General features: G+C 40.7%; 1 protein-coding gene across 1 annotated transcript in view; it reads right to left on the bottom strand.

Annotated features, from left to right (window-relative positions):
* LOC117960896 (formin-2) overlaps positions 1–14,472 on the bottom strand; it is a 40,427-nt gene that overhangs the window by 25,561 nt on the left and 394 nt on the right. Inside the window, exons 2-6 of the mRNA XM_034899180.1 lie at positions 10,946–13,157; positions 8,351–8,514; positions 4,985–5,137; positions 2,410–3,203; positions 1,749–1,890 (exon numbers count right to left, since the gene is read on the bottom strand). Of these exons, the coding sequence (XP_034755071.1) occupies positions 1,749–1,890; positions 2,410–3,203; positions 4,985–5,137; positions 8,351–8,514; positions 10,946–13,112 (3,420 nt within the window). The 5' untranslated portion in view covers positions 13,113–13,157. The remainder of the gene's footprint in view (positions 1–1,748; positions 1,891–2,409; positions 3,204–4,984; positions 5,138–8,350; positions 8,515–10,945; positions 13,158–14,472) is intronic.

Genomic DNA, 14,472 nt, shown 5'->3' with positions numbered 1-14,472 from the left:
GAGAGAGAGGTGGAATGACCAAGGAGACGAAAGGTAACGTCTCTAAAAATAGAGTCATGAAGCGTAGTGACACTCAGGGTGATCACGAAAGGTAGCACTAACATTGACTAATTAGTGTGAAGGTGGTCTCAAGTGGGTTAGGGTTTTATATAGAGAAAGGCAGACTCGAAGGGTAGCAATTTAAAGAAAAGTTTGAATGTGTAGCGTCAAAAATAGACACAAAAGGCAGCTCTAGATTGGCTCAATTAGTGTGAAGAAGAGTCCAAGGAGACAAAAGGTAACGTCTCTAAAAATAGAGTCGTGAAGGGTAGTGACATTGACGGTGATCACGAAAGGTAGCACTAACATTGACTTATTAGTGTAACGGTAGTCTCAAGTGGGTTAGGGTAAGTGTTTAAGGTTTCATTCAGAGAAAGACTCAAAGGGTAGCACTTTGGAGAAAAAGTGTGAATGTGTAATGTCGAAAATAGACATGAAAGGCAGCACTAGATTGGCTTAATTGGTGTGAAGAAGAGTCCAAGGAAACGAAAGGTAACGTCTCTAAAAATAGGGTCGTGAAGGGTAGTGACACTGACAGTGACTGGAGATCATCAGGTCATAGATATATACAATATTTATTTTATATCTTTAAAGTTAGTAGTTAAAAGTAGTATACTTTTATTCAAGAAGTTCACTTAAGTATAATTTTTTTGTGATACTTTTTTCTTCTACTCCAATACATTTCTCAGCAAAATATTGTACTTTCTACTCCACTACATTTATTTGACAGCTATAATTTAATTCAAAAATGTGAAGAAGGTCCTAAAGTTGTCCACACCTGGAATCGACCATGTAACAAGGGCATCTAAAGTTTCAGAAATTTAGAAACTATTTCAAGAAATGATTTAATTCGGCTTCAGGAACTACTAATTTAATTCATTTCATTTCATTTATTTGTTTATTTGAAAAGGAGACAATGTACACTGATCAACATTCGAAGCAAATGTAAGCCTACCCGAGTTAGCCATAGTTTAGTTTTTATCGGCAGTCCCCTAGCCAGATGTTATTAGGCATCCTAAAATAATAAACTCAGTGAGATCATCATTGTTCTTCTTCATCTTGTTTTTAAGTCAGACTTTCACTCAATTGTTTTATATTTTAATGTTGATTTTAAATTCATCACTTCCCGTATACTAAGATTTCCCCAAAATTTACATGCCAAAGATCCTTTCATCTCAGCAACCACTGTCACATGATTCTACTGGGTATCAATTAGAGGGGTGAAATGTTCGTCCCTGGTGCAACATTACTTGTGATTTAGACACATCATTTGGGCAAATAGTACATGTACAAAAAATCTTGACAAGAGAAGCTTTAAATCATGGATAAAAAAAATTTGACTTTCAGATTTATGGAGTGGCATAAAGGGCATTGGGGAGGCAAATAGTCTAACCATAAAACTAAGTCATACAGAAAGCACAATGGGAGGAACCACACCATAAAATACAGCTCCCAGGCTTCTCCCCCCCTTCCCCCAGTCATCACGGTTGTGAAGTTTCCTCACCGCACGCGAGACTTTGGCTCAGTGCCACTGGATGGTCATGGGGGTAGCCAGGGCTCACACCACATAACTGTCTGGCTGTAGCAGTTCCTCCTGTCACTCAAAGCAACTCAGAAAGCGACAGTGAGGAAAAACGAAACGGGCATCAGAGGAGTGAGAGTAAAGATGGGAAAAACCCTGAAGAGAAGGACACGCATGCACACACTACCTGCTTGGTCTTGGACTTGCTGATTGTGTCTGAAATTGGCTTTTTTTTCTCCTTAACAGCACTTTTGGAGAATAGTTCCACAAATTCTTCAAAGTCCACATTCGGTTCCTTGATTGTCTCCCACACCAATGAGTCATTGGGCCTGAAGATAGAAGGAAAGAGGGAGGAAAGAGTAATTTACAGTGCAAGTAGGCAAGCTTTAATCTGCGATGTCCACTTTTAAAGTGTAATTTATGTTAATCACCACAAAAGGCCTTTCTGACATTTGTAGAGCTTGTATTCTGCTGTTTTAGGAGTACTCCTTTTGTCATCTCAGAGTAAAAATCCAATTGCCAAATCTCAGCCATCAAATTACATTTAGAATTCAGGTTCCTCACTTGCATGTTAATCATGTACTGTATTTGTAGATGTTTATTCAGCTACAATTCTTCAAGCCTTTATTAGGGAAAAGAAAAACTGATTTAACTCAAGTCACTGCTGACCACAATGCCTGGACTTCATCACTTTCTTTTTCCACAAGGTTAGCATCTCTACTGCCATCTGAGCACGTGGCCGATCTTTATCTTAAGTGGACAAGCTTCCTCTCAAATCTCTACTGTTCAGAGAATACCTTTTTGCAAATGATCCATATCTATCTTCACTTCATATAACATATTCTTACTTTTTAGCATTCAGCTGTATGCGTGTCCAGTAGAGTGGCTTCATTGGCTTGGGGGGCTCGATCACAGCCTTGGCAGGGGAAGCTTCCTGGACCATTATGGAGGGCATGGGGCATGGTGGTGGTGGTGGTCCAAAGCCTGGGGGTGGAGGTGGAGGAGGGGGGCCCATTCCAGGAGGAGGTGGGGGTGGAGGTCCAAAACCAAGCGGGGGAGGAGGTGTTGGTCCAAAACCTGGTGGTGGAGGAGGAGGGGGAGGCGGCGGCAGACAAGGTCCAAGCCCGGGTAAGGGCGGGGGAGGTGGCGGTGGAGGAGGAGCAATACCCCCTGGTAAAGGTGGTGGTGGTGGTGGTGGTGGTGGAGGTAGGGGCATACCTCCAGAGACGGGAGGGGGAGGTGGAGGTGGGGGCAGAGGAGTTGGATGGCTGCCGCTCGGTCTGCACGTGCAGACAAAGGTCTCTGTAGATTTGGGGATGGAGGAGGAAACAGAAGACAACACATTGCCTGATCTTCTGTTGACAGACACGTCGAACTTAAACCCCTCCTCTACAGGTGAGGTCTGGACAGACACCTCCTGGCTCATCTTTCCAGATTTTACTCCTCTCATCTGTGAGGCCTTGTGGTGGGCAGCGCCCAGAGCTCCCATATTATCCCAGCTGCCCTTTGCCAAGGAGGCCTGCTGGCCCTGCAACACAGCAATCTTAATCCGCAGGTCATTGATGGTCCTCTCCAGCTGAGGGATGAGACAGCTTTCATCCTCAGAGGATGAGTGACCTGACTTCAAACTGCTGGATTCGGTCTGTCAATCAAAAAAAAAAAAGAAAAAAAAAAAAGATTTGAACTTTGAAGCATACGGCTACATTTAGGGTTCACAAATCAAAACAGAAAATATAAACTGAAGAAGATAAAACCATGACTCTGCTTTTGCTACATGAAACCTTTAAAAGCAGGTAGTCAAGCCGGTATTACACTCTAAATGTTGAAAAGCCGACTGTTAAATCTTGGACACATTAAATTTGGCTTCATAACAGTAAAACACCCACAACTGAAAGAGCATAGTGACAGACCTGTGAGCTAAAGGAGGGTCAGTAAAGTCCATTATGTCTAGACTCCATCAACCCTCTGGCTCCAGACTGGTTAGAGCAGGGAAGAGGGGATACCGAGAGATTTGACCCCGGAGACAGTGAGTCTTGCTGGGCCTCACATGGGGAGGGCCTGTGTCTGCTAGTACACATTCCCTAGTTGTGGTCAGATCTTTGAATCTTAAGGAGAATGTTCAGTCAGTATTGCCTTCCTAATTTATTAACTCTTCTAGAAAACAGGGAGGTTCACTGTGATATTCTAACAAGACTTCCAAGACAAGCCTGACCTCTGGTGGACAAAGAACAATTTACAGTTTTAGCTGATGCAGCTTATCCAGAGCTATTTGAGTTATGTTGGGGTTTACTTTGATAGATCACACAGGTCATGCTGTTTCAGATTTCAAATCAATGCATATCATATGCATGAAATAGAAACCTTTGCATCCTTCAAATGTCCGATTGAGTTAGGGTTAGGATTGTATATCAGTGCATCTCTTATTTTAGCTCTTCACACAAACTGCTATTCTAAAAAAATAAAACATGGCTTAAACGTGTCTGTAAATGAACAAAAAAAGTACTTTAAAAAGGACACCTTGGTTGGAATTTTAAGGTGGGGTGGGGGGCGGGGAGGGCCAAGGGGTCTATTTTACTATCATTATTGATTAATGATTAATCAGAACAATAATGATTACAATCATTTCAACATAGGGAGCGGGTCAACTTTCACGGATGCCACCGTTGCCAATGTTGCACCGCTATGTACATCTGCAGTAGCCCAGAATGGACAAATCAAACCCAGGCTCTAGAGAGGGACTTTCTCGTATTTATGTTACCCTAAGGACACTGCAGATTCTACTACACGCTTAAACTAGGGGGGTGAGCGGAGGGGTATTCAGTTGGTTTCAATCTGCACCCTCACCACTAGATGCCACTAAATCCTACACACTGGTCCTTAGAGGAGGAAGAATAGGAAGATCATTTAGGAACGTAAACATATCAAACTATTAAAAGCATCACACACTGAGTGTAATATACAGCATGTGGAGCCTTTTACATAAATATGTGCTAAAAACGATGCAGTAGTGCATATCATTTAGATTATTGAATTCTATCAAAAACGGCAATTTCTTAAAAGGCTAAATCCAGTCCATGCCAGCCTTCTGATACAAGAAAACTTCATTTTAACACTGCATGCAATAAGTATACTGTATCTGTCAGCAAGATTCCTCAGATGTATTTTTAACACATAATTAGATTTTGTAAAGATATAAGATTTTATAATGCTCTACTTAGCAAGAAACCTGTGTTTTCATTTAAAGTTAAACAATTAAAAAAGGTCCAAGATGAATAGGTCAAAATTGTACACAAATGTAAAAATAAAAACAGAATGAAACCAAAAACTATATTTGCTCATCTACTATACTGTATTTGTTTAATAGGTAGAGTGTAGGCAATCCTACTGTAAAATATTTACAGATGATGAGAGGATGTAAACAACCTGAGACTGTAGAGCTCCTGGTGTCTTGGTTGATGATTGATGCAAAGGAGTTCTCAAGCTTTGCTCCCTGTCTATGGTTCGCCCCCCATGGAGTTCCCACAGGTGGGAAGACCCTGGCAGGCCTACAGATGCCCAGGTGTACAGCTGCTCCTCCTGCACACAGTTTAGAAAGAAACAAAAAACAAGTGCATATAGTGTAAATTAGATCCAATTCAAGGTCAGATGTTTGTGTTTAAAACGACTTACTCCTACCAAGGAAGAGTACCCACTGTATGTCATGAACACATGGTGCGATGCAACATGACTATAGGTCAACATCCACCTGGAATATAAGTCAAGTTGTAGCTCCTACTGCACGCTTCCAAATGTGGAAAACACTTGAGAATAAAATGCAGCAGTAGAATCCTGGCTTTTGCATAGCATAGCAACCAGTCTTAAAAATAAAATTAAAAAGAGACAAAGTAAATGCTCAACCTCTAACTGTCTGAAAGCATCATTTACTGAACTCAAGGTACAACAAATGTAGACACCCATATTTTACAGCACTAAGACTCTTGTCAAACACAACATTCTAAAGACAATGCCACTACAAGAGACACCCACAAAGATTGTGAGGCTCATTCAGTGGACCCAGTTAAAAGCTTTCTCTACAGTGCAAAGGTGAAAATGTGTGCTAGCTGTCCCTTAGGCCAAAATGTACAGTGGTAAAAGGTATTGCCAAACATGTTTAGAACTTTCCTTGACCTTCCTAATTTCACATGACCAATTATTTCTCAGGAAACTGGCATGTCAAGCTTAATGCCATGCAGAGACACAGTACATGCATGGCAGTTTAAAGAAACTCATTGACCAGTTAGATCACGTAAATCTGCTTAATGTGTGCAAATCGTGTGTGAGCATAAATGTCTCCCCCTTTTGTGCAAGAGTGTTTCTCTCAAGACAAAACCCATTAGCTGGATTATGGTAACCTGACCTACACACAAAATGTGCTCAATTGACATAAGCCCATGATGATCATTAGTATTTCTCCACTCAGTAATGTTTTGCCAAGGGTAAAAGGGATGACACTTGATTTATACAAAGTTATTAGATGCTCATCCACTGTAAACCCCATTTTTAGACAGAATTAAGCTGATTGAGTATTTCATTTCAGGCGCTATGCAGAGCAAGAAAAGAACAATTGATATATTTGTTCACTCCAGCAAAGTACAGTATATAAAATTGGATTCAAGACCATATTTAGGTAGCAAAGCGGAGTTGATAAATTGTGATGGAAATAAAAAGGATAGGATGATGGAGAAAGAGAAGATGGAGGTGAAGCATTAAGTGATTTGTTTCAAGATGGAATTTAACTGTAAAAGTAAAAATAATCCAACCGAGATGTTAAAAGGGTTTATAAGTGAAAAGGTTAAAGAGAAGCAAAGACACTCTGTGCTGATTTATTTGGAAAGGGATATTAGCTGTAAAATAGAAAGCAATAACAATGAGATATGTACTCTATAAACAGCAAAGGTTATTTTTGATCAAGCTAAATAATGCAAGACTCCAGGCCAAGCCACAGATTGAATTAAGTAAAAAAAACAAAAAACAAGTGTAAGACTGTCCTATGGTGAGCTTTTTGCTGGGAAGAGCAACCTGAGCCCAAGGCACGTGGAGTTGTTACATAACGTTGTCAGCAGATGGTCTACGCATGCACAGTTAATCCAGCCATGCGAGGAAATGCCTGAACATGCATGGGTGTCTGGGGCTGTCCTTTTGTATATATGAGTGCACTTGTGGCAGATTTGTACATAAAAATAAAGTGCTGCTTGTTGTCAGAGACTGCACATGCAGAATAACATGTGACTGTATTTGGGAAATTTCTATTTATGAGAACAAAACAGCTTGAGAGCATGCATGTTCTGAGGGTTGTTTGTGTTTAAGTATGCATACTGTACCTTTGTGCATTTGAGCATGTGCATATACATATGTGCGAGAGGTGCAAAAGTGCAACCTACTTTTAAAATGATTTGTGTACTCCGAACACTGCTTTGTCACTTTTTTAACCGCCCAAACCTGTAATATTTTCTATTAAGCTGAACCTGCCCAACGGCAGTGTTTTGTGTGTAATAATGTGTGTTTAAACAAAGCCATGGAGATAATTGGCTAACAACACAATATTTGAGAGATCCTCAAGTTTAATAAAACAATAAGTTGTATTATTAAAGATGGCTCTGAGTTAGTCATCAAATTCATTTCTGTAATTTTAGCTTTTTAATATCTTAAAATATTTTATCTTGGGCCAACTACATCCTCTGGGTAAAATTACAAAATATGTTGATGTTAGCACAGCAAGACAAAAGTATCAAACCTCCTGTTAAAAAGGCACCAGTGTACAACAAAAAAAATCTATTTTGTTAAAGGATATCTTGGGGAGGTTCCCCAGACTCCTTTTAAGATGGTCCCACCCACATTTTCGAGCTTCCCGCGCCCATGTTTGTAAATGTCTATATAATATTTCATAGCAAACCATCTAATAGTTACTGATATTTCAGTCTGAACCAAAGTGGTGGGCCAACTGACATTGTGATCCGTAGAGCCATACTGCTAGCTTAAAATAAACGAGGCAAGGATAAAAGAGATAATTAACTTGTCTTAGACTCTTAGTGTGTTTAAATAAGATAACCGATTTAATTGTCTTTACTTTTAAGACATAAAGACACAAAGCAAGCATACACATCAACACCAGAATCAACATTCATACATATTTAATATAGTGTAGTTCTTAATAACGTATTGAGTTCAGTGGATCCAACTACAAGGGGAACTTGATAGAAATGGCTCAGACAGTAGCTGTGGTGAACTGTGGAGGGGGATGTGATGCACATGAGATTAGGTGTGAGAAAACATTACAGGAATGAAGAAATAATAATGTATGAAATTAATTTTCACATAGTCATCCTGTCTACATGCACCTCTCTTCAGCTAATAAAATGTCTCCGGGATGAATTGCAGTAATAAAGCAACAAATATAGAAACACAGATTGGATAAGCTTTGCATTACTCTGCATACTACAAATACAGTACGTTGGTGACTGCAAATCACTTTGCGCTACATTCTTTTACTAAATCATCTGATGAGCACATGCTCACTCTCTTTTTTCTCCAGCCCTTGGGATAAACACCAACAAGACTTTCCACAACGGTAGATGTTTTATCAAAGCTGGAGCTGTGGCACTATAGCTATTGCCTCTAAAAGTGTGAAGTTTTGACTTTTTTTATGAACACTATATATATATCCCCTGGAGTTGCTGATGCAAAGCAGCTCAAGTCATAATTTTTGTATAACATGTGTGATGGCAGACAGTGAAGAGAGAGAGGTCTTACATTAAAGACTGCCGAGACAGTGCTGTCATCACAGTGCTCTGCTGTGCTGTGGCAGAAGGGGTGCAGAAGACCCTGAACCAACATTTGGTGACACAGTTTCTTCCCCTCCTCTCCAGTAGACCCATTTCCACGATGAGTGCACAGCCAGTCCAACAGAGTGCGACCTGAGAACAGAAAAGCAATGAATGAAACTGGCCTAAAAAAGAAAGAACTCTATTTGCTATACCGAAGAAGGATGTTATTCTAACCAAAGAGTTAAAAATAAATCTCTCAGTTTCAGATGTGATAATTAAACACCAACACGTGCAAACTCTACTCACACCATTTACATGTGGGTGAAAAAGGGAGATGGTGTTAGTTGTGTAGTGCAAATAATAAAAAAAAGGCCAAATGACATTCAAGATACAAATGATCAGTGCATCATATTACATGGCATCAAATAGTATTTAAACTATTGTTTTTGTTACATTTCATTTTCAGTCGAGGATGAACCTAGACTTCACACGTTGACTAAAACGTGGGTTTTAAATATCAAAAAGAGAAAAAGAAAATATAACTTAACCCTGTGGTGTGGTTATAGGGGTTCATTAATTGTACATTTTATTTTTAATACATTGGGAAAAAAACATAGATTATCTTTGTCGTCGTAATCAGTCAAAGATTTTCTTTTTTTAGTCATGAAGAGATTGCAAAAAAGATATAAAAAGAGTTTTAAGTGTGAGACACTTGTCCTAATCTTAAAATCCCTGACCAGGTCTCCATGCTAGTAAAGCAAGAAATCGGTTTCTTGATGGGGGCAGAAGTTACATATTTTGGTTGGAAAAAATATTGACTATGTGACATCAACAGAGGATGGAAAACCACTTGACTTCAGAGTCCAACCATGACAACTGTGGGGTCAGTTGTAATGTTGTTAGACTAGCTTGACATTTCTCTAATCCATGTGATTCAGTGGGCAGCACCAAATGCACTGACACAATTTGATTCATGGTCCTGTCGACATTGATTCTGGGAATTTTGGAGTTGGGTTTGACAAAAATTAATGAAGGCTTACACTGAAAATGTACCGTTTCATGACCACTCTTCAAGACACCAACCAACCAAGCCTTACACTTCATTCAAATCCAGAGTCAAATCAGCTCTGATTAAAATATTTCAATCAAGAATTTGTTTTAAAATAATTGGCTGTCGGTTGTTTTTAGTTCAGCTTTTCTCCCCCTTTCGTCTTTGTCTTCCCACTCCATCCTAAGGGCCCAATGTGACCTGGAAAACGTGCAGTAGTGGATTAGTGAGTGGCTGACATAACCAGAGTCTTTGTGAATAAAAGAAGGACAGCATATGTCCTGTATACTTATGAAATTCCAGACAAAATGCCTATGCTTGACTTAATGGTGCACCAATGTTTTACTACAATAAATGTACCTGACGAAATGAGGACGGATTTTGTATCATGACTCATTTTTGTCTTGCAAAAAAACTGTCACTTGGGTTTAGTATCCAGAATTTTGTGTGTGTGAGTGTGTGTGTGTGTGTGTGTGTGTGTGTGTGTGTGTGTCTGTCTGTCTAAGCCAGTCTAATCAGAGGATGGTATTGCTCTGGGTGGGCGGCAGTGTTGTCATTCGGTCCTCTGATTTATGAGCACAATGAAGAGCAGCTGAGCTCTTGAAATGCACCACAACAAAAAAAGAGGACAGGGAGGCATTGTTTTAGTAGAAAAAGGCCTTTGTTCTAAAGACACTACTCAATAAAGTGTTTCACCTTGGTTTTCATGAGCAATTGTACTTTTGAAATCATAACTTTATATTCCCACTGTGATCATTTGCATTACTTTATAATTTAAAAATCAATTATTAAGGAGAATTTAAATCACTAGGCAATTACAATGATTATTTCACAATATTATCTCTTACTAACCTGATCTCAAATATACACCAAGCTTGGAGCCAAACAAATAGAAGTTAGTCCAGCCCATTGTAGATTCTCAGCAAGAAAAATAATAAATAAAGTTTCTGTATGATTTTAATGGTTTATTTTCCCCTGTTACTTGGTCAGTAAAAATATTGCTTCTGTGAGAGAAGAGGAGTAAATACATCACAACATAAAATGCTTGTCTGGTGATATTCTGTATTTTCCTGGTCAGATCCAATAAAAAGACAATAACCAACAAAGTACTAATACTAGCAAGTATTGCTTGTATTAACTAAAGCCTGATGTAGGTTAGTCGTACTTCATTGTTGTCAAAAAATATCTATTTTTCCCACATACTGTAAGCAATCTTCATCCGAAAGCCATCTGCAGCCAATGCACAATTTACTCTTGTTTTACTCCTGAGCATTACTTGCTGAACAGTGCCAATCTGTTAGTTGATAACGATGACAGCAACTAGACGTTGCTACTACTGGCATCACAATGCCGCCGTGAATCGGTGCAATGCTGGCCAAAATGTGGGGTTATGTTGCTGAGGATTAAAAGGTTATTTTCCATAATCAGGGATTAATCAGACAGGTAGTCAGCACCCAAATGTCTAATCTATGTTTGTCTGATTGAGCTTCATGTGTACCAGGAGTTCAGTTACCTGTGTTATATGTGACTCACCAGAGAAGACATCCAGGTGTGGGACTGTGTTGGTGGAGGTCTGTCGTCCATAATGTGCTCTCCTGGAGCCCAGCGTCCAGTACGTCCCGCCTGTCCAACTCTTCTCTGGTGTATTCGGCTCTGGAAAATTGGCACCGCCCGTCTGCCTCCCTCTTACCCTATCCAGCTCAGTGAACCAGTCTGCAGACTCAGTAAGGGGCCCAGCAATTGAGCAAGATCTCTGTTTGTGCCTCCTAAACCCCTGGGCCCTGTTGGATTCTACTGAATCGGTTTTCCTGGGCACATTGGGGCTGGTGATGGGTGAGCCAATGGGAGATGTGAGCTGCCTGGTCGTGGTCTTAACATAGGACGGGTGAACTGGAGGATAGAGTTTTACAGTTGACGGGGAGGTGCTGGAAGTTGTGCGTTTAGGCTGAGAAACGGGGGTGTTGACTGTTAGCTGACTGATACACAAACTAGTTTTCCTCCTTTTCAGAGACAGGAAGTCTCTTCTCCCAGTTTCCTCTTCCATCTCCCTCTCCATAGACAGGTCCATGCTGCTCACACTCTTCTGAGACCCCATAGGTCCCGCCGCTGCAATTACGGGATCCAAGTGGACATGTGTGTTTTTTCTCTGTGCATCCTGATTACCTTGAGTCTGCTGTGGGTGCAGAAATGTGCTCTCGAGATCATCCTGGGTCTCCTCAGCACTCTCATATGATGTGCTGGTGGCTGTAGTGTCAGGGAAGCTATATGTGCTGTTACTCTTTGGGAGAAGGCTGCCACTGCTTCTCTCTGTGTCCGGGCCTGAAGATGTGGGACCGCTTTCACTCAGGGACCCTGGACCAGAAGAATTTCTTGATATGAGTATGTCACTTTCGTTCTCTAAATTCCTAACATTTTCGCTTAGTTCCTTTGAACTACATTCACTACCAACAGGGGTAGAGAAGACTTCATTATCCAGATTAAAAAGCTGTTGAGACATTACTTTTTCTTTGTTTTCCTCAGATGTTGACCCTTCAGATAAGTGGCCAGTCATCATCTCCAGCCTGTCACTGGCCACACATTGTTCTCTTATAGCCTGCTGGATGTCAGAGAGCAGGTCTTCAGTTTCAGCTGCTGCTGAGTGAAAACTGTAGAGGTCAACTTCCGACCCCAAGCTTGTTTTTCGGCCATTCTCATCCACCGCAGATGGGAGACTATCTGCGGTTAAGTGGAATAGATCCCCCTCGACATCGGATAGCATTGCCATCTCATCAGCAGACATGGTCGCCTCCCCATCCAGCTTGAGCCTTGCTTTGCCCAACTGTGCTGACCTCCCAGCTTCTAACAAGTCCTCCTTAGACAACCCTTTGGCCTTTGATAAACTCTTCCTGATCTTCATGCCTGAAAACACAGAACCCTTCGACTCCGATTTTGATTTTTTCTTCCCACTATGTTCTCCTCCTCCTTTACTTATCTTATTGTGGGACTTTTTAGATTTTTTGTCCACTTCTCTCTCGTCACCATCATCATCACAGGAGACATCTCCTGCTGCTCCACCACTTCCTCCTCCTTTCTTCTGCTTTGTTTCCTGGTTCCCCATGTTCCTGAGAAGGCGGACACCCTTGGCTAACAGGCCATACTGCTGGGGTCGAGGCTGGGCATGCTGAGTTTCCTCCTGGGTTGCTTCTGATGCTGGTCTTCTGTTGGTCAGAGCCCTATCAGAGCTGTCTAATCCCTGCTGTCTGTCCACCCCAGTTAAAGGCAGCTGTGAGAATGATGCTGCCTCCCCCAGTGTCGCTGTTGCTGAAAGAAGGAGGAGACTGGCACTGGCAGCCACGGGCTCGCTACCACTCACTCGTAGCTCTTCCCCCCTACCCTGCACAGCTCCACTCATTCCCTGATCCTTCCTCTCTTTTTGCCCCTCCTTTCTATCCCCATCTGCTCCTGCACGCACGGCCGTCTTGCATAACGGGCTGCTGTTGGAGCGAGCAAGTCGCTGATGCTCTGGAGTGCGCTGCCCTTGATGTTGCTGCTGATGCTCTAAAATGCATTGTTGATGCTGGTGTTGTTGATTTTGAAGAGAGTGCTGTTGTTTACGGAGGAGGTTAGTAACGCTGCTCTTTCTCCTGCCTTTGAAAGTGGTGGTGAAGAAACTCTCTTTCAGAAAGGGCACCTGGGTCTCCACAGTCTTAATAGTCTGCATCCTGACCACTTTGGCTTCATCCAGAGGGCAGACGATCTAGATAGATAAAAATGTATTGATCCTTTCGGAGATTCCTCTTGCACCATACAGCTCATCAGATAGACAAACAGTTATATAGGAAATATTAAAAATCAGCTTGAGCTAAATCAGTGATTTCAAAATGGAAAACGTTTCACAAATTGTTTAAAATGTCATTTACTAAAAATCTTCACAGGCAATTTATAATGTGCCAACAGTTAATTGACACAGTAAAACATTATTATTATTGCAAAACATTTTTTCTCTTAGAGACAATAGTGGGCATTTCCTCTAAGGTCCAACATGTAATACTGACAATTAGCGGCAAAAATAGTTACTGCAGTCCAAATTCAAAATATAGTAGAAAGCATCTCCCCGGCCCCTCCTCCCCAGACTCGAAGTTTACAGAGGTTGCCAGGTTGAGAACACAGCATCAATGTTGCTGGACACTAGTCTCACATAGCCAGACATTACTCCAAAGCAGCAGCTAACGTCACATGGTGACTATATGGACAGTCATAAAAGCCAATGCTAAAGAGGAGCTCTGTACCCAACTGACAACATCCTTATCTCAACTTAAAATTACTCAACTTCTAGTTAAACAGGCTAAATGTTGTGAACAGTTGTAAACTAAGCTATCTCCATCTTTCAAATACATCTCCAATATTTACCGGCAGTTTGTTAGGTCTGTGGTCATGCAACTGTTAAAAACCTGCTGAGGTTTAGAGAATCTCTGTTTGTTTATTTGCTGCCTCCATGGCTTTACTTGCTATAGTGCGCTGGGTTAGCAATTTCACAGGTAAACCTGGCAACCCGGCCTGGCTGTTAGATAAATAGGCAGTTAATTCCAACACACAGGCCAAAACACAAATAGACATTCATTCACGGAATGGAAATTTCAGGAGAAAATACTGACTTTAGCATTGTTGTAAGATAACATAATATTTCATCTTAACATGTTACCTTAATATCTGATTACATAATGTGGTCATTTGGGATTTAATACAGTAAATGTATTGCTTATTTCACCTTTAATTGCACATGTGTGCGGACCTGCATTAAGGCATACCTTGTGCCTATGGGTGTGGTACAGACTAAGCCGAAACATTTGACATTATTTATAAAAATATCCTTTCTTACTTTAATAATTTTAAGTAAGTGGTTTAAGTATGGTATGGTATAGGTTCTCAAAAGGAGGATAATAAAAAGAAAAGAATATTCACTTCAGGATATCCTGGTAAAAATAACACGTTTTGTAATTACTTTTACAGCAAAAAGTCATCAAATGTAACAATATACAAAACGGTTAAAAAATTGTAAACCTCTTAGTTAGATATTTAAA

The sequence above is a fragment of the Etheostoma cragini genome, chromosome 17 (genome assembly GCF_013103735.1).
Source record: "Etheostoma cragini isolate CJK2018 chromosome 17, CSU_Ecrag_1.0, whole genome shotgun sequence".
Lineage (NCBI taxonomy): Eukaryota > Metazoa > Chordata > Actinopteri > Perciformes > Percidae > Etheostoma > Etheostoma cragini.
This window is presented reverse-complemented; position numbering and strand designations above follow the sequence as displayed.